The sequence below is a fragment of the Ursus arctos genome, unplaced genomic scaffold (genome assembly GCF_023065955.2).
Source record: "Ursus arctos isolate Adak ecotype North America unplaced genomic scaffold, UrsArc2.0 scaffold_20, whole genome shotgun sequence".
Lineage (NCBI taxonomy): Eukaryota > Metazoa > Chordata > Mammalia > Carnivora > Ursidae > Ursus > Ursus arctos.
The window spans coordinates 39206081-39231518 of NW_026622875.1; the positions used below are offsets into that span (position 1 = coordinate 39206081).

The 25438-nt window shown below is 41.8% G+C and overlaps 1 protein-coding gene across 18 annotated transcripts in view; it reads right to left on the reverse strand.

Moving 5' to 3' along the window:
- THRB (thyroid hormone receptor beta) overlaps window positions 1-25438 on the reverse strand; it is a 375214-nt gene that overhangs the window by 63109 nt on the left and 286667 nt on the right. For all 18 annotated transcript variants that reach the window (XM_044383354.3, XM_026496908.4, XM_057315953.1 and 15 more), the window contains one exon: window positions 9388-9648. In XM_044383354.3, the coding sequence (XP_044239289.2) occupies window positions 9388-9648 (261 nt within the window). The remainder of the gene's footprint in view (window positions 1-9387; window positions 9649-25438) is intronic.

Genomic DNA, 25438 nt, shown 5'->3' on the forward strand with positions numbered 1-25438 from the left:
AGTTGGGGTAAAATTTGCCATTCACCAAATATTGCCATTTAGACTCGTAGACCATCAACCCACACACAGTATTCAAACTCAAATGCCAAGAAACTTCACAGTATAGACAATTGAATTAAATAGTCATATTTGCAGCACAGTTTTATGTTTTAAGAGGCAGTTAAGTTTAACAAAGTCAAGGCCCTTGTATAAGTCAATATTGGCAAATAACATGGGGATAGAGGTTTGCCAAAGATAATAATTCTGTATCAGGTCAAAGCTATGGAGGATGGCTTTGGACCATGGAGGAATTCTGACTCTCTTTTCCAAAGCTCAGTTGATTTTGGATTTCTGGTATCTTTGCATTGTGGATAGAGAAGTGGGATCATGTTTATTTCAGTTCAAGTCAAGGTGGCTGAATTGGTCCAGAACCGGAAAAGCTGATCTCTAAATATAGCTCATATTAGCATCAGCCACATAGTAAACTACAGAGAGAAGCCATCCCTGTGTTAATATAGGTCATACATACAAGTGAAGTGGCTTCGCAGTGTACTTGCCTATTTTGTCTGCAATGTCACTATTTTTTTTAATTATTTATTTTTCAGAGAGAGAGAGCATGCATAAGCAGGGGGAGCATCAGGCAGAGGGAGAAGCAGGCTCCCCACTGAGCAAGGAGCCTGATGCAGAATTCAATCCCAGGACCCTGGGATCATGACCTGAGCCAAATGCAGATGCTTAACGACTGAGACACCCAGACATCCTTGCAATGTCATTAGTATGCAGGCTCCCCTTGGTGTGGAGCCTCCGCACCTCCAAGGGTACTCAAATCCAAAGTCTCTGCCCTGGAGAGGTAAGGATATACTGGTCACCAGCACTTTCAGAGGAATAGGCTTATTGTGGAGCATGTGTATGTTTCCAGAAGCTGACAGGGGTTCTAGAAGCCCAGACTTACTGGGGAATTGAAAATGGGAGCCTTCATATCCTGAAGTCTTCTGTTCCTGGGGAAAGCTGTCCAATAAGAGAGGTAAGACCATTGAAAGAGATGGTGAAAAGCAACTGATTGCCCAATTAATCCTGGAGCTGCTATGTTTTTCTGATAATCACAGTTTAGGTTTTGGGTGTTGGTACTAATTTAATCTATTTTGTCCTGTTTTCCCCACAATGGGAAGTATGGTTATTATCTTAGAGAGGTACTTTAAAATGGAATTGTAGATTAATGTCCTTGGTTTCTTTGTGGGCAATTAATCTCTGAATACATTCTTTGCTGGAGAGAATTAGTGATTTATCCAAGGTTAAATACCTGGTAAATGTCAGACCTAAGAGCCAAACCATGATCTTCTGTTCTCAATATTCCCTATGTGCCTACCAAGTGCTGGGGAACATTCCTAAGATTTAATGCAGCAGGCCAGCTATTGAGGATTCTTAAAATACACCCCCCCCCCCCGCTGGCTTTATCAAGGTATAACTGACAAATAAAATTGTAAGATATTTAAAGTGTACATTGTGGTGATTTGATGTACACATACATTATGACAGGATTTCTCCCATCTAGGTAATTAATACACCCATCACCTCAGATATTTTATATATACAATTGTATATAAATGTATATAATATTGTATTTATAAACATATACAATGTATACATGCATATATATATCTTTGGTGAAAACATTTAAATTCTACTCTTTTAGCAGATTTCGTTCTACATTATAGTGTTATCAATCTTGGAATATCTTGATAGCCCCAGATCAACATGCCATTCACACATGTCCAAATATGACTGGAACGGCTGTGTTAAGTGTCTTTCTTTGCAAGGTGACGTTTGTCTTTAGAGCGCCGTGTCACAGACTTTATGCAGGTAAATGCCACTCCTACTGCCCTGCGCACAACCTGACAGCATGCACAGTGGCCCATGGCAGTCCTCCTTATTCGCTCTCTCCCTCTCTCTCATCCACTCCCTGCTATTCTCACCCCTTCACAGCTGCTTCCATTCCATTCCTTCCATTGGCATTACTGGACCCTGTCAAGGGAGAAAGGAACCTGACCCAGTTCATCCGCTTGGAGACGCTAGCGACTTGATAAGATATCCAGTCAGGAGGTTTGCATTCGGAAAGACCACAGAGAATTCAGGACAACCTGTGGGAAATGTCTGGGAAAGGGAAAGGCTCTGAATTCCAGTGGTCACCTATGATGTCTTTGTAAGGCTGACTCTCCCAACAGTACCTTTTCAACTTCAATGCCAGGTTCTACAAGTTAACCACCCACATCGTACCCTATTTTGTCTGAAAACTACCTGTAGGAAGCATCAAGGGATTTGGCTATTGTATCTGTTCCCCCTGTGTCCGTAATATTCTCAGCTTTAGAAACTTCAGTCCTGTCAGTATCTACTTAGTGTTAATTCTCACATGGGCATTCTACATCCCTAACATCCAGTCTGCTTCTCATCTTTCTAAGCTTCATTCTAAAAATAATACACATAGAATTCCACAATTCCGTGAGAGAGGATTCCCATTTTACAGATGAGGAAACTGAGGCTAAGAGTCTTGTTTGAGGCTCAGTGGCTGGTAAGAACAGCACCAGAATTTGCCCTTGGACTGAATGTCGAGGCACACGCTGAAGCCCAGGGCTCTTGTCCCGCCAGGTCTCACTGCCCTGCACCTTCCTCTGAGTGTAGACCAGTGTTTTCTCTGTGGCTTAGATGCCTTCCTTGGGGTGTCTGGAATTTCCTTGCCTTTCCATGTCATGAGAAAGTATAATGATGAAGAGCTCTAGTGTTGGAGCCAGACTGCCAGAGTTCAAAGTCCAGTTCACCTCCTTCATACTTTTCTTGGTTTCTTATTTAAATTTTTCATTATCGAAAGGGTTTGAAAAATATCTTGGTTATTGCTATGGACTCTTCTTTCAATTGTTTATGCCCCACTATAGCTGTATATATGATGTTTTGTTTTGCTTCTTTTCATTTATGTGTATATGGTTGTCAATGTATTTCAAGGTCAGAAAGGGCAACAAACACTGGAGAAGGGGAGCCCAAGGCTAAGAGAATGTTTCTATTGTAAGAATGTTTATCATGTCGTCTCTACTAAGTGGCAGGCACTATGCTGGGTGCTTTACACACATTAGCTTTCATCTTTACAACAAATCTGAAAGCCAGATATTATGACCCCACTTAAAATGAAGAGGACTGAGGGTCAGAGAGGTTAAAAAAATCTGCCCTGAGTTGGTATATTGAAGAGCCAGAAGTCCACTTAAGTCTATCTGACTATAAAGCACATGAGTTTAACTTTTAATGAAAACTGCACAAGGTATTCATTAATGCATTAGAATTGTACAAAAATCTTGCATGCAATTGTATATGGAATTAGTATTAGCATCCTCCTTTGCTCTACTCTTTCTTTTTTAAGATACCTACTGTCACAGGTTGATGTGTATCCAGGACCTTTTATCTGTGCACATTTGTGCAAACACAGTGATACAGATTTTTAAAACTATAAGCGGGAGGGGCTCAGTCTGTTAAGTGTCTGCCTTCGGCTCCCCTCATGATCCCAGGGTCCTGGGATCAAGCCCAGCATCGCATCGGGCTCCCTGCTCAGCAAGGGGTCTGCTTCTCTCTTTTCCTCTGCCCCTCTCCCTTAAATAAATAAATAAATACATACATACATACATACATACATACATACATAAATTAATTTATAAAAAAACCTATAAATGGGATCCCAGTATACTTAATGCATGGTGGCTTCTCTGTTTGGTATTCCTAAGAGCACCTCCTATTCAGAACCTGTTTATTTTTCTAGTGGATACTTTAGATATGCCATAGTGTATTTGAACATTCCCCTATGGATGGACGTTTGGAGCGTTACGAATTTTTCAGTAACAAAAACAAAGGTGCAAAGAAAACAGGTGAACACAGATCTTCGTCCCTGTGAGTATTTCTATAGAACACAGTATTGTAAGAGGGATGGGTGGGTCAAAGCATACCTGCATTTAATGTTGTCACAGACACTGCCAGATTGGCCCTGGAAAGCCTGTGGTCCATCCCCTGCTCCATGCTGTATCAGTGAGAACTGAAGTTGGAGACAGAAGCCTGGAATTTCTGATGTTTGCCTCCTTTGCCATTGCCCTGTATCCAGTTTTTTCCCTCTCCTCCACTCCAGCTGATTGCTTTCCTTTCTTTTCTTGCCCTCTATTTCTGTCTGTCCTGGTCTACTTATGGGGTGTTCTTTCCTGCCTTTGAAGTATCAAATCACACAGCTCTCCTGCATCTACCAGGAGCTGGTGGAGAGCACTTACTCTCACGTTGATGGCTAAGGCTCCTAGAGTGCCCTTGAGTATGTGAATCACACTGGCGCTCTCAGCTGGGACCGCACACCCTGATGTATGGTGAGTCCAGGCAGAGTGGAGAGCGGAGATGGATGGAGCAGATGGTCATACTAGTGGAAGGGCTCAAGCTTTTTAATCCCCCACCTTCTAAAATACTCATTTACCTGAAGATGTCCTTGTATTTTACTTAAGGACAAAGATAGCAATCACCCGCTGAAAATGTGAATGTCTAACTTGAAGGATTATAACGCATACAATGACTTGGCTTTACATCTCTCATTTCTAGAACACTTTGTTATTTTGGTAAATGAGAATTATATATCATTTAAAATTGTCGTCATTGATTTGATTCATTTTTTCCTCCTTATGAAGAGCGTGAGTTAATAGTCTGCCCCTTCGCTGACATAAGATACTGTTTTAAAAATTACTTTAACTTGTCTAAATCTTGGGGACTGGCTTAATAAATTACAGTATATCTATAAGCAAGGATAATTTATAGCCAATAAAAGTCAGTATTCAGAGGAATACTTAATGACAAAGGAAAATGTTCATGACATGTCTTCAAGCATTAAAAGTTGGTTAAAAAATGGCACGCCTAGTATGATTCCAAGTTTGTAAAAAAAGGATATGCACAGAAAAAAGACTGAAATATAATAAAATTTTAACACTGCTTGTCTTTGAAGGATGGAAATACAAATGATTTCTAAAAATTATTTTTGTTGACCTTTTAAGAAATGGTCAATTTTGTACATGTACATGGAAGGCTTTTATAATGAGAGAAAACTTGTTAGTAAAGTTATTTTGACTTTTTTTCCTCCTTGCCTTCCTTGGATCTAAGACTCAATTCTCTTGACATTAAACACAGAACTGACCTACAGAGAAAATTCAGTGAGATCACTGGATTGCTGCCCACCTTTTTCTCATGCAACCAGGGAGGTGGTCAGTCCCTGCCTTGTTTTCTCCTACTGGGTTCCAGTGTATCAGGAAGGTCCCTAACTGATATTGAGCACGAATATCCAAGTAGGGAGGTCTGACTGTCTGGGTCCAGACCCTGGTAGATCCAGCTACAGGGGTGCATGCACCTAACTAGCACCCATCCTTGTGGAACTGGTGGGACCTTGGGGTTCCGAAGAGAAGTTCAGGAAGGCATGAGAGGTCTGCCTGAAGGGGCCTTGTACCTACTTACAGGAGGATCAGGGCCCCAGCCAAACAGAGTGGGATTCTCTGAAGGGCTCAAGTCCCGGAGGGATGTGTTTTCAGGCCGAGTGATTAAACAGAACATCCTGTTGGCAATTAAGATAAACCGGGCCTAAAGGAAGCCCAGTTAAGAAGGGCCCCTTAGGTGGCTCTTCAGGTGCAGTCAAGGGGGGGAAGAAAAATGCACATTTCCTGAGTGTCCACTAGGTGGCAGGGCCTTTCTTATACTAAGAGCTGAAGTGTCTGTGTTCACAGGCGTTTTCTGATGCTCAGGATCACGCAGAGGGCTGGTTAAAAAACACAGATTCTTGGGCCCCTTTGCAAAGCTTCCAATTCAGCAGTCTGGGGCATGGCCCAAGATTCTGCATTTCTAACAAGCTCCCGAAGGGAAGCCGCTAGTGCTGCTGATGGGTGCACTTTGAGCCCCACCAAATAAATACATTGTCTCAGACTCCGGGAGAGAAGGAGGTGGGCAGCAGTAGGATGTGGTCCTTGTGGCTGAGCAATGAGTTCAAACTGTGACAGAAACTCCAGGGAAGGTGTAGAGTGGAGATAGAAGGTGGCTCGGGGTCACCTGCTGCTGGTTGGAAATGGCCTCTGCTACTCCAGCAGATTGGAACTGTGGGTTCTGCGGCAGAATGTTGGGTCTCCAGAGCTCTCATCCCAGTTAAATGTGTTACCAGTTAATTTCCTTAGAATGACTGTAGCAGAGAAAAGCACAGCTCTATGCAGAATTAAAACGAAAGCTGTATTCAGACCCAAACTGAAAACCAAAACATTAACTGTGTAAGAAAATAAGCAAAAAGAAAAACATGAAGAATTCTATAAAGCACAAATCAGTGATTCTCCAATTATTTGAACTGAAGGACCATTTAAAAATATACCCGGTCCATTATAGTGCGGTGCATGGTTCTTTGGTGCAAGACTTTTACCTGGCTCTGGCCACGCATGACTCACCAGGCCAGTTGGACAATTCCCAACTGGTCCAGACCATGTTCAGTGAGGTGAGTCCACTGATCATGTATTTGAATGTCAGTATTTATGCCACGTTTGCTATAAAAGTTTCTAAAGCTCACTCTTAGTTTCTGTATTTGCATCAAGAGAGAGGAATAATAACAATTTGTAGGAGGGTACCCACTCACAAACCACTTCGAGGTGCACTGATCTACGCCAGCTAGATGGCTGACCTGAGGGATAGGCTTACTGTGGAACTTTGAGCAGGCAATTTGTTCTTTTGGCTCTTGCCCTGTAGATCCTTAACTTTTGTATCCTTCAGGGCCATTTAGTTCTTATCAATTCCATTTGGAGTCCTTGGAATGGGGCTAGTTGGATGTACTTTTGGCCTTGATGCTATTGCTTCATGCTCAGACATCAAGGGTAATGTTCTACACAGGATAGGCACTTACTGAACACTGATGGGATGAATGCATGGAATGGTAGGCTGGGACTGAGATATCAAGCATGCCTGGGGGCTGGACAGAGATAGCCAGGAAATACATGCTAGCCTAAATGGGCAGCCAAACAGAACTCGCCTCACAGTGATTTTATACAGGTGGCTGACAAACAGAGCAGGTAGAGAAGAGCCGGCTCCAAAAAGAAAAAAGTGACTAATCAAGTTGTTTCTCTGGCCTCCCTGGTACCTCCCTAATTACAGACGTCCACTGTGAATGAGTAAGATTCAGTTTATCAAGTTCATGGGCCATGACAACGTAGGCTTTCCTGGGGCATTTTCATGCTGAACCAAGTCATTGTCTCACATTCATGCCAAGATGAACCCTGCTGGTTACTCTAGAAACTACCTGGGGGTTTTCCCTAGTTGTTTTCCTTTCAATAGTAGAATCTTGAGGAAGGACTTTAATGTAATAATTTAATTCTATTTTTCTTATTAAACAGTTCTCTGACTTTTAGCAAAGGAGAGCTGAATGAATGCAAAATGGATTATCAAGTCTAATCCACCCTGAAACATCATGCCCTAGCCCGCACTCACTGGCCTCTTCTCCTTCTCCATTCCTTACCAAGCACACAGTGCAGCACAAGGAATTTATGACACTTAATGATGCATAGCTAATAATACTGATCACAGTAATAATGATACCTGCTATTTAGAGAGCCCTTAGGAGAGGTACTATATTAAATGCATGCTTAAATGCATTATCTTATTTAATTCCACCAATGATCACATAAGTTTGCTCAAGGGCAGAGTGGAAGAGCTAGGATTCTAGCCCAAACCTGTGGTTTTAACCACTGCACTATAGTTAGGGTCTTGGGTCCAAATAGAGACTGTTTCCTTTTGCTTTTAAGGTATAACAACAAAAGAAGTATACCATATTAGGAACTTTGGGTACCCAAAGCCAAGATTTCTTGTAAATGATAGAGACATAGACGGATCCTATGAATGAATGAATGAATGAATGAATGAGTGAACATGGGTACCAGCTGTGAATGAATCAAATTTAGTTTGTGAGTTTCTTAGATCATGAGGACACTACAGGTTCATGTTGGTATTTCACTGTAAGCCTAGGACTGACATGGTTTTGATGCCAGCTCATAAAATCTGAAGATACAATCTGGTTACAAATTCTAAGACTAAATCTCAATTATGTCTCAAACAAATTTGTGCACACACACACACATATACAAACACACTTGTCTCATATGCTGACTCTTTCAAAAAAAAACTTACTTTGCTCTTTTTCTAAATATTCTTTTCAATTTCTCAAATCTCCCGAATAATAAAGGTGAAAGGTAGTTCAATCCCAAAGAGAACATGTATAGTTTTGACTGCACTCAAATCAGAGCTCATACCACTATTTTATTATTTTTAGAATATTCTGTTTTCAGCTGAAACAAACTACACATTCAACTTCTCAGGTCAACTGGTAGTTCCAGGGAGCTTTTGATGTGTTTTCAGAAAAGTTAAAGCACCAGCACTTTTTTGACAGGATAAATATAATCATGTGTTTATGTTCAAGTTAGAACAGTATGCAAAAGTCTCTCATGGCTCATACATAGGAGTCTTTACAAACTTTCATTACTATATCTTGGTGAGTGATTGCCAGATTTCCAAATACACAATTTAAGACTTTATCATGAATCAAAATCCTTCAAGAAGAAGCACAAAGACCTTATTTTCCCTCCATGCTAAATTGAAAAAGAATGGAAAGTCACATGAACGTGGACATTTAAAAACACAAATGAATTTACAAAGCAAACATTTTGGGGAGCCCTAAGACAATAAAGCGATCAGCACAAAGACATCTGTCGGGTGAGGCAAGCTGAGGTAAAGACCAGTTAAATCTAATGCAATCAGGAACTTAGGCCAGTTTAACACTTTTTTTTATGAGGTGACAACCTCCTAACACCATAATCTTGCCTTTCAGGAAGATGACACAAGGATTTAATGAGTAAAAGAAAACAACTTAAAACCTCTCTTTTGAGCGTGAATTGTCTATTTGGGTTAAAGGTAGTCTTTGAGATCCCATTAGCTACTGGCACAATTGGGAAAAGAAATGTACACACACACACACACACACACACACACACACTTCAAAGCAAGTAGTTACAGAACGATAGCAATGTCTGTTTCTACTCAGATGCAAAAACAGAGCTAAAGCCAAAACTAACAACCCTTCTGCTAATTAGAGAAATAAAAATGTCTTCTCCCCAAGTGTCCAACGCAACATGAAACTGAAATTAACTATTTCCTTTGGAACTCATTTATTTATGTTCAAAAGAAGATTTGGGGATAAAAAAACCTTGCAACGGAACAGTTGGGGAAAACACATGGATACCATACATTGGAATAAATGGAGCTGAGCACACAGTGACAACAGAGACTTTTTTCACTTGTTGAAACACTGGATATTATGGTCTAATAAAAATCGGTTACCTTTACATTTCTTCTCTTCTGTTTGGAAGGTCTGGGCACTTGGGACACTCTGATCGTTCACATCGTCATGGTCCAGATGGAATATCGAGCTAGTCCAAGTGGCCTGGATGAGATGTGGTGACGACTGTTCATTTTTCAATGCACTGCGCCTCTCCGCATGGCTTTTCCTATGGAGGCAGGCTTCAGACATTCCTACTAGCTTCCAGTCGTGTTCTCGGTCTGGACAGTGCTTTGGTTTGTCCCAGGCTGGAAGGCCATTTTCTGGAGGGTTGAAAAACACGAGATGACGAGCTGTTGGCATTGTCAAGATTTTGTTGAGTTGCAGTTTTGGAAGGCAAGTTGTTTCTCAATTCTTTGGGGCTGACAGTATTCACATGCACCTTCACTTGACGGCAGTGATAAGATGCAGAATTTGTCAGCCTTGGGCATTTAGCCACCACAGTTGGATTGCCTGTCGGAGTAATCAACACATTCCCCCTTATTTTTAGTGCCTAGAAAGACATTAGTTCCTCCATGGAAAGGCTGTACTTTCGCCAGCCAGGCTTCCACAGCAATGGCCCAAGAGCAAGTTTACACCAGTTTATGTGACTGCTTAGACGATCGTTTGAGGTCTTGAGGGTCAGGGCTGGCCGTGAATACTTTTCAGATCCTTAGGACATAAAACATCCAGGATTCAGCCTTGTTTGACTTGGGTTTTATCACAGGCTGACCTGAGGGGCACCCTGTTACTTAAGTGGGACATGCTCACGTGGTTCCTCAGGGAGTGACAACTCGGTCCTCCCTACAATCTTCTACTCCTAATGGCCCGATACAGAGAGACTGGATCTTCAAATAGAAATCTGCAACCATTTCAATGTAGTTCCAACTTGGCAATGAGGTCCAATGAAGGAAAGCAGACAGTGCTTTAGTCGCGAGGCAAATTAACAGACCTAATGATAGAATGATAAGCCCTGAATCTCTTTGGTTGAAGTATAGGCAGTAAGTTATTTACGTGTATTGTGGTTTTATTCTATTTAATTTATAGGCACTTGAAGACCTACCCTCTAGAAAATGGGAAGAAAAGGAATAATACAATATAATGCAATGATATAATGTAAACTTTCTTACACTAACCTCCCTTGGTGGCAAATTTAACTCCTTGAATATCTTTACTGTACACGGATATAAGGCAGAGAGCAAAAATGAGCAGGCTAATGTATATATTTGTATATGCATATACGTTAAAAAACATAATCCATCTGGTCATCCATATTTCTAGAAATTCTTAGGCTACTGTCTGTCAAAATGAGAAATATGCAATATAAATAGAGTTCTACTTTTAAAGTGATCATATACAGTGATTGAAAGACTATAATTTATGTGTGAATTTTCCCTTCTGCTGAAATTACCAAGGAAGCAAAGATATCCATATTAGAGAGACGAGTCCATCCTGATCTGTACATAATATTGGGAATTTTAAGCTGCCTTTCCAACATTTAAAATGACTTTTTAAAAAAAGATTTTATTTATTTGAGAGAGAGAGAGAGAGGGAGAGAGAGAGAGCACAAGCCAGGGAGACAGGCAGAGGGAGAGGGAGAAGCAGATTCCCTGCTGAGCGGGGAGCCTGATGCGGGACTCGATCCTAGGACCCTAAGATCATGACCTGAGCCAAAGGCAGACGGTTAACCGACTGAGCCACCCAAGCGCCCCTAAAATGACTTCCAAATTATTTAACGCAGGGCTCAAAATGCTTTAGATCTTCATAAGCCCCCTCTGTAAATGACTAATTGTCTTCAGTTGTTGTTGGTTAGGATGGTTTCTCCAAAAGTGTGATCTGCTCTCAGTCACTTTGGAGGCTGCACTTGTCCTGTGAGTCTTCAGGTTACTATGTGGAAATTCTAATACACATACACTCTCTCTCTACTCCAGGAGGAGACTGGGAACAATGACTACAAAGTAATAATCAACCCATGATTTTTTTGTCACAGTAAATGGAAATGCTGTGGCTTGAAATAACATGGCCAGTAAGCAATAAATCCATGCAAAAAAAATTCTATAATGTGACAGCTCTGGAATATAACATTTGATCTTATTCAGAGAAGAGCCCTGAAAATTCACCCTATGCAAATGGCTATGCTAGGCATTGTGTGAGGTCATGAGTTCTTTCTCTTCAGAGATCATATGGCATTATTCACTGCATGGTGAATCAAAAACTCTGGACTCAACCACAGCCAGCTGCTGGTGCAATTATAGGCACCTATTCTCCCTATCCATTAAAAGAAAACAACAGATTAAATAAAATGTTGGGAGATTGTGTTGCATTTCAAATTAAATATATCTATGTAGAATCCATTCAAGTTTATTATCCATGAGGGTTTGAGGTTTTTATGAGCTAAATATAGAGCTACTGAATGCAAGAGTTAATTCTGGGCCTAAAGAGATTCATTTTATTTCTACAGACATGAAAAGCCTTCTGACCCATGCATGTTTCTATGATGTCTTCTTTATTTTCAGGGACTCTAAATCCTTGGTAAATTGTATCCTGTAAAGCTCCATTTTAAGTAATGTTAAAGTTATCACACTTTTTTGTAAAGCCTCCAACATTTTATTTTTCTGCAGAAATTCTTACAATTTGGTATTAACTTCCCTGATCGAACAGAAATTAAGAAATATCTCCAAAGTGAGTAGTCACTGCTCCCCAGCGAAAAGAGCTAGTGGTCACGCTTGGATGAGAAATGCTGAAAGGGACTCAACCCAAGGGGACAGTCCTCCTTCAAGTACGGCCTCTTAAAACCTGCTCAGCATGTCTCCTGGGCCAGCAAGACCTGGTATTTCTTCTAAAAAAGGGAGGTTATGTTTGGGGTGAGGCAAGGGATAGGATTGCCTTCCATGGTCCTAAGAAAAGAAGTTGAGATGGCTTGGGGGAAAGGCTTCATTCACGGGAGGCATTTACAGGCTCATAATTACTGTCTGTAATTCCATTCACGATAATGATATTCTGCTGCTTAACTTGCAGGATTATTGGTTGGGGCACTGCTAGGAAACCCGGGGACTGAGAAGTCTTGGCTGGGTCATGGGAAAGCTCAAGAGGATTTTATTTAAGGAGGATTCTTGATTCTTATCCTTCCAAGAAGAGGGAGACACATACAATTCCTATTCCATTCCCAGGGAGGGATAAAATACCCGCTACAATGAGCTCCTTAAATTCTGCCTACTGAGGATGCTGCTGTTGGTGAGAACTCAAAGTTACCTCCACACGTGTTTGCTTCGCAGTACTGGTTTTCAGCGGTATTTTGCCATTTCTATGTCTAATGCTCGTATCCTTTGGTTCTCCCCAAACTCAAACCAATCAGTTGTTTCTTTGTAGAGAGATTGAAATGTTAAAAGATTAAGTCAGTGATTCCCAAACTTTGGTGAGTAACAGTTCCCTGAGGTGCTACTGAACAACACAGAAGACCAGGCCTGTTGAAGTGGGATGGGCCCAGGGCATTTGTATATTTACTAAGTTCTCCAGATGATTCTGATACCAAAGAGAATTGAGATCCACAGGGTTAAGAAAATTGAAGGCGGGAAAACAAATTACTGGCAGGTTTCAGATAAGGGTGCAGTGTGTCCTTCTTAGGCTCTAATGTTTTACACAACCTTGAAGTAAATTTACTTTCTAATTAAACAATTCAATGTTTTGGGATCAACTGTGTGAACATTTAAAAGTCAGATATTATGAAAAGATGCTCAACATCATAATCATCAGGGAAATGCAAATCAAAACCACAATGAGGTGTCACCTCACACCTGTCAGAATGACTAGACTAAAAAACACAAGTAACAACAGGAGTTGGCAAAGATGTGGAGAAAAAGGAGCCCTCTCACTGCTGGGGGGAATGTAAATTGGTGCAGCTACTGTGGAAAACAGTATGGAGATTCCTCAAAAACCTAAAAATAGAAATACCATATGATCCAATAATTCCACTACTGGGTACTTACCCAAAGAAAACACAAACACTTATTAGAAAAGATATAAGTACAATATATTACTTACAATAGCCAAGATATGGAAGCAACCTAAGTGTTCATCAATAGATGAATGAATAAAGAAGTGGTGTGTGTACACACACACACACACACAGAGGAATATTACACAGCCATAAAAGGGATGAGATCTTGCCATTTGCAACAACATAGATGGACCTAGAGGATATTATGCTAAGTGAAATAAATCAGACTGAGAAAGAAAAATACCATATGATTTCACTTATATGTAAAACCTAAAAAACAAAATGAATGAACAAAAACCAGAAACAGACACATAGAGAACAAACTGATGGTTGCCAGGGGAGAGGAGGGTGTGGGGTGGGTAAAATGGGTGAAGGGGAGTGGGAGGTACAGACTTCCAGGTATGGAATGAATACGTCGAGGGGATGAGAGTTACAGCACAGGGAACATAGTGGATGGTATTGTGGTAGTGTTACATGGTGACAGATGGGAGCTACACTTGTGGTGAGCACAGGATAACATACGGAGTTATCAAATCACTATGTTGTACACACAATGTGACATTGTGTGTCAACTCCATTTCAATAAAAATGTCAGCTATTAATTGAATGTTCTCTTACAGATTGGGGGTATGGTTGTAAATAAGTATTCACTTAAAAAGTCTGTTGTTCTGGGCATTATCTGGGACATAATGTGCACAGTAGTAGAAATACATTTTTTAAAAAGGAGAATTGTACCAATGATTATATCTTGTTATTCACATGAAGTATGAATCCTTTGCTCTTTAATGGATCCTAGCTAATACCTGGCTTTTAATACTTCATAATTCTGGGCATCAAGACAATTAACCAATTTGTCAGTTATGATGCAAATTAATAACAAAATTAAAGGAAATAACTAGATAGGGACATGTGAGCTGCTACTAAAATAACTAGACACACCCTGGCCTGTGTTTCTCAAGAGAGTTTAGAATTGAATGATTGAATTTGCGTTAGATGATTATAATTCTCTTGGCTTTGAATGACACAACCCCGGTCTAAAAAGTTATTTTGCAAAAAGAAACAAACCTAAATCTCATTAACATAACTGCAAACAGCCTGTCTCTGGAAATTTCATTAAATATGATAGAAAAGGAATCTGTCCGTCAAAAAAGGGAGAATTATATGAAAATATGCAAGTATCTCAGGACACAAAAACAAGCTAATACCTTAGAAGCGCGCTAAGGCAAAGGAAATAGGCTTATGACAACGTGGTCGGAGAGGGTCAGCTGAGTGGCCTGGGATTTCATGGCACTCATTATAAAGTGTTTAGTTTGTATTAAAGGCCGTTGGTATTAGGCATTGAGACCCCAAACCATACTCTGTATTAGGGAGATGTGTGTACGATATGCTGTGCAAGCCCAGGGAGTGTGTAGAATTATCAGGGGATAGCTCAGGCTATTAGCATGGTGCCTCTAATTTCCATTCTAATTTTTTTACTCGGGCCTATAAGTTTTAGCTTTGCCGAATTCTCAGACTACGTACGTATCAACTAATTTTTATTTGTCGAGTCACGTAGAAGAGGAGACTGATGCTTGGCGGAGCATTTACTAAGGGCCAAATACTGAACTAGACACTTTTGTTCATCTTCATGAACATCCAGGGAAGTCCGCAGTGAGACACTGCCTGATTTACAAGCAACCTCAGAAAAGCGCGTCATCTGTTCTTTCGTACCTTCTGTGCTGTGAGCAGATATATTATCATTATTTGCCTTAGTTTGATGAGTAGCCATTAGCCTATTAATAGCTATCATTTTATCAGTTCTTTGTAAGTTCTTTATCAGCTATGTTTATTGTCCCATTCAATTTTCTCAGTTACTCATTTATATTCCCAACTGGTCTGCCTGCTCTCACTCTGAGCCCCCTAGAACCCATTGTTCGTAGAGCAGCCAGAGTGAGCTTTAAAAGTACGCTTCAGAACATATCTCTCTTGGTGCTTACAACCGTCTGATGACAGCCCGTCAATATTGGAATGAGATCCTAAGGTCTTACTGCAGCCTGAAATGCTCCAAGGGATTTATCCCTGATCCATCCCACCGAGCCTCTCTCCTGGGGCTCAGCCCCTTGTCCTCAGTCCTCTGGCCGCATGGGCTTCTTCTAACGTGCAACGCTTGTTCCCACCACAGTGTCTTTGCAGAAGCTCCTCCCTAAGCCTGGGGTGCCCTTTCCAAATCCTTACCTCACCTCCTTTTGATGTACCAAGAATAATTAGCGGGGTCCAACCCCATGTTCCCTTTTACTTGAAGGTTGGAGTTTCTTGCTTACAGATCGTATCAGGGTTGCATTTCTCAAGGAAGATAATCAAAAGTAAAAGTAAGGGGTTGGATCCCTGTACTGCCCTGGAGGAGGCTCTGTTCTAGTGGAGAGGAGAGGGTGAGGTTGGAAATCTGAGTCCCACTCTTCCACGTAGCAGCTGAAGGGTCTAATTTTGAAAATCACTTCCTCTTTCTAAGTCTCCGTTCTTTTCATGTGTAAAGTGGCAATATAATGTTGCTCATGGGATTTCTTCCCTTCTCAACCTAGATCACTGTGTAGGCTTTCTTGAACCATCCATCCACCCTCTGCACTTCCATTACCACTTTCCATGTATCTCTCTCCACCCATGTCCTACTCCATACCTCATGATCTAATCATTTACATACATGTTTTATGTATGTATGTATGTATGTATGTGTGTGGGTAACACAGTGCCTAGCATCATGCCCTAATCTTTTATTATCTCCCAATAATCTGGTAACTGTGCAAAGAGAAAACTATTTCCTAGGCACAGATTCTATGCCCATTTTCTTATTTAAAAGCCCCTGGTAAGTCATAAGGAGGACTCAAAACTGTGAAAAACGAATCAACACAGATTTTCTACTACAAGTATTATCTTCTCAAAACTGCAGGAGAGAATGAAAACTGTTTTGCTTTTTAGAGGCAGGATAGGATAAGAATCTGGGCTCTGCTAGATAAGGTTCAAACTCTGGCTTTGGCATTTATCAGCTGTGTGACTTTGGGCAAATCGCTCTACCTCTTTGGATCTTCCTCCTGAATATCTGTAATACTTGTCTCTATCTCCTCTGTAAGGCAAGAACTCACCACGTTTTCCTTGTATTATGTCAATGGTATCCACACTTTTCTCCACCCTCTATTGGACTCTGATCAACTTATCCATTTCTCAGTTCCCACAGCTCCAAGCACAGTGCCTTCACATGACAGGACCGGAATAAATATCACTTGGAAACAACTGAACATAATATAGACAGGTCGAAGTACTCCAGAAGCTAAACAGAGCACACACGGACTTTTATCTTTCTAGGAATTTCTATGCACTGAGCAATACTGTGCTCTACGAGACCCAGTCGGCCAGAACTGGTTTGCATCAATGTTCTGCAACAAAAGGCAGCTTGGCCACAAGACAAGTGTCTGGTGAAGAGCTTCACATGGGACACCAGAGTATAGCTGTGGGTGTCTCCATGCCACCCTTGCAGGCCCTCTGACACAGCAATATATTCTTGTCATCAGGGGTGGGTGGGCCAGTCACCAGAGAGCAGGCTGCTGGCTTGCTTGCCAGTGCTCTGGGATCCTCTAGGGTGGCTTTGCCTGGCCTGGAAATCTCCAAGAATGGCCCAGGCTGCAGTGCCTGGCTTGCTGCTTGTAGTTATGAAGGCCTTTGGGCAGCATTTGCTTAGTGGAAGCCATGAGACTTGTGAATTTGGAATATTTAGGCAAGGGAAGGAGATTTCTCCAAAATTAGAGAAAAGTCAAATTGCTGACCATTTTTAAAGGAAATTGACTATTACTACTTTGAAGAATTGTGACGGAAGGGTTACATGACTACTGAGCCTCATTAGTAAACTAGAGTGAAAATCCCTCACAACGTCAGTGTTAAGATTACACGTGCTGACATATGTACAAGGTGGGTCACTGAGCAGAAATACAGTAAATTCTTGAAGTGTTGCCTTCCTATTTTATACTGATAACTGCGGAGAGCAAATCCACAATTCTCAGTGGGCGGGAAGGAACCTGGAGGATCCATTCTTATGCTCCTTCCTTCTCTCAACCTACACAAACATTATGAACCACCCCCTCCCTGCCTCTGGCTCAGCCTGGGCTCTAGCCACACAGCTGCCTTTATTCTAGTCAGTGGTGAGTTCCTCTTCCTCTGAAAATATTTATTATTTGTTCTAATGTGTAATCACACATTGCTTCTGAGATCTTATTGATGTATGTTAGTGTTCCCATTATGAAGACCTGGATGGCCCTTGACATTGTGACCAGCTACTACTTTGGTATTGTCCACAACTCAAGCCCGCAAAATGGAGTGGAATGTTCTGGTCTTTGTGGGACATGGGGGTGTGGGTCACAGCTGAGGAGCAGCCTTCCGGGCCACTGGCTTCTACAGAAATTGTGACTAAGGAGGATGAGAAAGGAAGGAAACCATATTTATTATTACGCACAAGGTACTTTATGTGCATAATAATAGTAATAATAATAATGACAACTAAAATTTCCAAGCACTTACTATGTGCCAGCCTAGTAGACTAGACACCATAAATAAAAATGACTATTAACTGAGGACCTACTATGTGCCAGGTAGCATCCTAAGCATTTTTCATACATTATCTAACTTGCATTCCAATACCAAGAGATGGGTATTGTGTCCATCATTTTAACCAATGAGGACATAAGCAAGGAGGGAAATTATCAGATTCCTGTTTCTATTTAGAAGGTGTATGTAATTGTGTACATACAGTGTATGTAGTTATTAATTCACCTGTTTAGATCGATGAGCTCCTTGGTAGTTGGGACCGTGGCTTGTTTGCTTTGTGCCCCAGCAGGCAGCACGAGGCCGGGCACATTAATGAATGCTCATTACCTTGCATGGAACTGAATTAAACTCAGCCACTCTCCACGGCTCCATCCTGCTCCTCCACAGCCCGGTGGGGAATAGGATATGGTGAGAGAATTTGTGCTTGTTCTATCCTCTTCCTGCTCAGCTAAGTGCCATTCTCATGATCTTCTCTTGGTCTCCAGACTGTTTCCCCAAAATGTCTCTCCTTCACTTCCTCTCCTTTCCCAGTGCTATGCGTCTAAGGATATTTCAAGATCTGGAGCAGAGGTTTCTAAGGAAACTAGACTCTGGGGTTTGAGAAGACAATGATGACTTTTTATTTGTATTTTATTTGAAAATTCAAGAAGAAATTAAGCTTGACTAGCATTGTATTTACGCATGTGTAGAATGAATGAATGGATGGAATACTGAGGGCCATGAAATGTGCTCAAATCTTCCATTCAGGGTGTACTCATCTGCTGCTTCCCTCCTGAAACTTTATAAATGAGGATCTACTGAGGCCCTTGCTCAGCCTTTGGTTCCATGAAATGCATCCTCAGGAATATCTTCTTGTAGGCAAAGTCTGGCAAAATTAGCCTCTTTGTTCAGATAGGCTGCCTGCCATCGCTATATGGTTCTGTCTTTCGTTTACAGAGCACCTGCCTATTGATTTTCCCTTTTGTTGAGACTGGACTTCTCTGCCCCTGTGCGCAGGTGAATTTTTAAATTTCCTATCACAGAGGGTTTCTCTTGTTTCGTTGGCAGGGATTCTCAGTCCATTAAGTGAGTGAGATCTGGGAGCTGCTAAGAGAGAAACAAATCTTTTTCTTATCTGGCTGCTCCTGCTTCTCCAGTTTTCCTGTATATTTCATTAGGCAATCATTATCCAAATGAAAAACAATCATAGCTATAGAAACCTCACATAGTTATTCTGAAACTAGAAACTACAATGATAACCTCTTGATAAGTGAAAAGCATTAAAAATTTTTTAAAAGTGTATGTTTGGAACCTTTAAATGAGGTGCACGTTAATCCATTTTAGAGCTTAGGTGAAAGAAAGTTAACACAGAACAACAAAATGTGTGTTCCAAGGACTGCAGTGGAATCTCCACGTGGAGCGGCCGTGCGTGAACACATGGCAGCAAGGCAGGTTCACGAGCAACATCTTACAATGATTTAACCACACAGGAGCCAGCCGTGTGCTGGAACATTGGCCAGAGGCCCCAGAGACCCAGAAGGTACTTTCCAGAGGACATAGTGGAATCCTCCCCTAGGAACGGTCATTTGGTTTTCCATAATTCATGCTGGATTTAATCAGAAAATCCTCAGGTCGGATGACTTAAACTTTGAGGTAATTACTCTAAAGGCCACAGAGATTCCATTTAGGATATTAGACAAGCTACAGCCGTAGCAAAAACATTCATATTAAAGAGCCAAATGCACATAAAAGGGAGCAGATGTTTACTGCCAGGATTAGATTTCTCCTGGACGAAAGTTCAGATCATCATGTTTATTCTTGTTGCCAGTCCGAGCCCACATTTTCAAAAAAAAACCCCATAAGGTACTCTGTAGGACTGGCCCCATTTTATGTTTTCAAACTGGAAATATCCCTTCCCAGAGGAGGAAATACATGTGAGTCTTTTCTAACTTTGCAAACTGGGGCTGGGGCACAATTTGTGGATAAAGAACAAATTGAGATATACGATTTCTCAAATAAGATAAACTGTGCCTCTTGGGGAATCAGATCAATTTTATAGACACGCTGTAAACACTTGGCAGCAAAGTACAGATAGTCTTTCAATAAATTAAACTCAGGGATTAACAAAATGGACAAAAATAGATGCTGGTGTTAAATAAAGTGGAATAACATACTGGGTGAGGGATCGACCCTCCTCTGGGTTTTCATAGAATCTCACTATCATTTTCCATATTTTTCTCTGTGAAATAAGTAACTAGGATGAAGATCAATGTAGATATTTCCTTCACTAGGGGGAAACATTACAGTCTGGAGAAGGTTGCTTTCTCCCTTTGTTCAGGCATAGCGGCCCTGCCGTGGTATGCACACCTTCCTTACTCTTGGTTAGGAGAGCAGGCAAGATTTTTTACATAGTGGGAACTCCTTGAAAGCAGGTACTTTGGGGATGATTTCAGGTCCTCTGAACACTTTTAAGTACATAAAAAATTTATTTTAATGAAATTAAATAGGCCTCAGTGGTATGACCCAATGCCATATGGGGTATGTCGTGTTCCCTGGGAGGGTCTGGCTGAGCCCCTGCCCCTCACAGGTCCTGTCCCAGCAGCAGAAATGAAGGGGAGAATTAAATTGTTTTCCACCTGCCCATCTTGTGGAAGATAATTGAGCAGAGCAGATGGGTCAAACTGCTTGGTGCTACCTGTTTTACAGTGTTTTTACAGTGCAGGAAAATCAAGAGAAGTAGGTGGGATTTCTACTGTCATTTTAACACCTTTTTGGTTTTTTTTTTTTTCCTTAAACTTTTCAATTACTTAAAATACAGCTGGCAAGGCTCAGGCTGGAGAGGCTGTGGGGCAATGAATTCTTGCAGGCCCGCCCTTTTCCAGCCTGGCTGCCCCCATTGAGGGCCAGGTGTGCCCCCGTGCCCTCTCCGTCCTCAGATGGCTCGTGAATATCTCTAAATGTATCTGCATCACCTGGGAGCTCGTTAGAAATGATGAATCAGAATTGCGTATTAACAAGATCTTCAGGTGATTCCCAAGCACACTGGTGTTTGAGATAACCTGTTCCAGGGCACAGTCTCCGTGTAAAGTAGATAGAATTTGATACATGTGGGGGTTACTCAATTTAAACTTTGGTGCAATTTAGGATTTACTACGTAGAGATGAGATTTCCTATTCAGGAATCAGAGAGAAAAATAGTGTTTGATGGCTGCAGGTTAAGGAAATTAAAGGGAAGGACCTTTAATGTCTTTACTTCCTAAATGGTTAATTGGTAAATGTAGTACGCGAAATAGGAAAATCCAAACACTAAGCTTCCTAGTTAGAATTTCACGTTTCTTCAGGTTTTCCTTTCTAGAGACAGCCAACAAAATAATCAAAGTTCTAGCTAACATATAGGCTAGGCACCTGTTCTCAGCATTTTACATTTAATCTTCACTATAAGTCTATGAGATAGAAATATTATCTTCATTTTTCAGATGAGGAAACCAGGGCACAGAGAGGTTAAATGACTTGTCCGAGGTCACACAGCAGTAAGTAATAAAGTCAGGATCCGTACCCACGTAGGTCTAGCTGACTCTGCTACACTTCTACCTGTTTATGGCAAGTCAGTACCAAATGACTTAGATGATCGCCGCAAAAGAACTAAATTCTGTCAACGAAAATATGCAGTTAGAGGTTTGAAATAAAGAGACTAAAGCTCAGAGGTCACTTTCTTGCTCAAAGTCACCCAGACGGGCAGAGGCAGGATGGGTCTTTGATTCTTTGTCCCATGATCTTTTAACTGAAAACATATGTTTTTAAGTATATGACAATGATTTATTGCTCAATCTCAATGCTAGTTCAAATTCTGACATTTTCACTCTATACCTCAAACATTAAAAGCTGTTTTTCTAATTAAAAAAAAATTTTTTTTCCAGTAAATTTACCAAACCAGAGACAGCTGTACACGAAGTGATTCTGTTTCCCCCACTGACTGCTGCTGCTGACTCTTCAGAAAGTCTGGGCTCTGCCTCCAAGAGGCCCAAGAACATAGAAAGAAGGTAAAACCAACCAAACCATTAAAACGACCCAGGTAAGGAAGAATTGGTTTGCTTCCTAAGCTGCCCATCCAGAAGATGAAAAGGCCACCACATAATTTAGAACTGACAAAAAGATCATTTCATTTTGAGTTTATGATATTGAGAGCCAACCCTGAGGGAGGGTCCGCTATGTGCCAGGCAAGGTGCATGCTATGTTTTATGTACTCATTACAATGACTCAGTGAAGGAGATGCTATTATTAGCCCCACTTCATAGATGAGGACTCTTTGGCCGAGAGAACTACAGATGTTGCCCAAAATTACAGGTAGTAAATGGGAAGCTGTTCTCATACCCTTTATGCCACATGCCACAGATGAAGCAATTGTAGGCCAGAGATTAAAGCATTTGTCCACAGTCACAAAGCTAGCTAAAGGGCAGTGTTGTGGCTAGAATCTTCCTCAGGATGGGCCAAGCTGGCTTGATGACAAATGGGAAATCTTATTGGAATTATTCATCTCTTAGCATGACTATTGCTTTGAGAGAGGTTCATCTATTTCCTCAGGAAACATGGCTTCAGCAAGTAAAATCTCTCCTCACAAAGAATGGAGTCAAGGGCATATTGCTTTTGAAATGTAGGAAGGACATTATGTTCAAATGAACAGGCGGGTCTGATTTCAACAATGGAACAGTAGTGTCTGAGAACACCGATGCCTGGGAACCTGAAAGGCACGATTTTTTGGGGAAAAAAAGTCACAGCTTGAGATACACACGTTTCGGGTTTATGAAAGTCTGGCTTGTGATACTTTCTGACCAAATAATAATCAAAAGAAGAAAAAATGTTGTGCTGTTAGCAATTATCCCGTTTGTCTGGGATATGTCTGCAGATGACAGTTTCTTACAGAGGGCACTGTGCTACCGACATGGGGGTGTCTGTGCACCCTCAACACGGCCTGTTCTCTTGTGTGTTCTCATGGGTATACTTATGTAGGACAACATGGCACCATGAGTGGAAGGTGTCACAAAATGATTCTAGTTTGCTCCCTCAAGCAGAACAGGCAGTTGACTACATGGCGCTGCCTTGTCAACCATTGCCTCCATTCTAGAAATACGTTTACCTGGAAGATGAGCACCGTGGGGAAGAGGCAGGAACTTGCCAAAGGGAGGAAGATGCACTGGAGAAAAATCCCATTCCTTGCACATCCCTTGCACCTCTGTCTGAGGGTTATTAGGTGGACTGATACAGTGACTCAGAAAGAGATACAGATGCTTAACTGACTGAGCCACCCATGCACCCCAATTTTCACAGTAGCAATGTCCACAATAGCCAAACTGTGGAAGGAGCCAAGATGCCCTTCAACAGACGAATGGATGAAGAAGATGTGGTCCATATATACAATGGGATATTACTCAGCCACCAGAAGGATGAATACTCACTATTTGCATCGACATGGATGGAACTGGAGGGGATTATGCTAAGCGAAATAAGTCAAGCAGAGAAAGACAATTATCATATGGTTTCACTTATACGTGGAACATAAGGAATAGCATGGAGGACATCAGGAGAAGGAAGGGAAAACGGAAGGGGAGGAAATCAGGGGGAGAGATGAACCATGAGAGACTATGGACTCCGGGAAACAAACTGAGGGTTTCAGGGTGGGTGGGGTGGGGGGATGGGCTAGCCTGGTGATGGGTATTAAGGAGGGCACGTAATGCATGGAGCACTGGGTGTTATACGCAAACAATGAATCATGGAACTTTACATCAAAAACGAATGATGTACTGTACGGTGACTAACATAACATAACTTAAAAAAAAATAATAATAAAAAGGAAAGAGATACAGAGACCGAAGTTACAACGAAGGCTTCAAGGGCTGCCCTGAGGCTGGCAGTCCTCACCCAGGCTTTTTGCTTCCCTGGGGACAGCGGGCAAGGTCTGGAGACATTTTCAGCAGCCACAACTTGGGGGAGTGCGTGTGCACTGCCAGCATCTAGTGGAAATAGGTCAGGGATGCTGCTAAAATTTTTATACTCACACGATAGCGCTCCACCGTCAGAATTCTCCCCTTCTCGTATCAGCAGCGCTAAGAGAGAGAGGCTGCCTGCAAAACTGTGGAGTGAGTTTTCTTCATGGCCTCGGCTTCTAAGTGCTCTTACTCTGACCCTGCTAGTCAGGGTCACCGACTCCAGGAGGAGAAGTCTGATTAAATGAACATACCCTGAGATATGAATGACTGATAGAGTCAGCCCTCGCGAGAACACCTGTGTCTTAAGTGACATTAATTTCATCCAGACTCACCTCCAATCTGTGACATTTTAGTGAGCATGCCATGATAACATGGACACTTATTTTTAGTGGATGGGGAAGATGGTGAAATTTATGGAGCATTGCTCCCCTTCCGAAGTCATGATCTACATAAGTAAACCAGTGATGTGATCCCATTGGAATATAATCAGGAATACTTTTTTTTATTACATGCAACTATCTGCACTTAATATGGGTCACAATGGCTTTCCAGCAAGGGAAGAAACACTGTAAGAAACTTGCTGTGTCCCAAACAAACCTTACGGCCTTTCTCTTCACTGCTGATATTGACCTGTGGGTTTTGATATGATAGGGCCCACTTGTTAGGTATTTGAAATGTCCCTGTTGCCGTAAGCACCAGGCCGTCTTCTCTCTGGATGGCTGTGCATCTATATTCGGATGGCAGGCTGCATAGGCTTTTATTTAAAGCAAGGGAAGCAGACACAGCACGAGCAAGATCATTAGCAGCGGGGAGGAGATTCGGAGTGGTTTCTTATCATTTTAAGGCTCAGAAATGGAGGGTTTGACTCTTTCTTCTTTATGCCAGTGTATGATGGTGCCAAACTGAAGTGATCCTGCCTTGGCCATCTCACCCTGGGATGACTTTATGAATCCCATGCCCTTATCCTCCTGCCCCTCAGCAAGGGACACATATGGTAGGAACATGTATGTGGCCTTGTGCTGTGCCGAGTTTCAGGCAAATTAACTAGCTCCACTGCTCTTCATCCAGTGGGCTCTGAGTAGTACAATTCAGAGAATAGTTGGGGCTAAGAGGGATCTTAGAGCTCACACCAGTTCAAAAACCTCTGGACAGTGACAAGCAAAACCAAGCCTCACTACTGCCCCGTACCCCCAGGCGTGCACACCCCGAATACAAACAATACCAACGGGACCAGGGAGACCTGAGACAATCTGAGGTGAAAGTGGGTGAAGGCAGGTGGCCCTCATCCAGATGAAGCAACCTCCTTGTTCTAGAACTGGCAGACCCCGTCTTCTACATTTCTAAGGCTCAGGCTGGCGCGTGTGGAGATCAAAAGCCTTTCTTCAGTGAATTTGTGGCATATGGAAATTCTTGTGAAGGGCTGAGGCTTGACAGGGTTAGCTTGGAAATACAGAATCTGAAGTAGATCTCTATTTATTAAACTTGCTGTGGACTGTTAGTGTGAAAGGAGAGGAAATCTGCTGTGGCTACAACTGCCCCTGCCTAA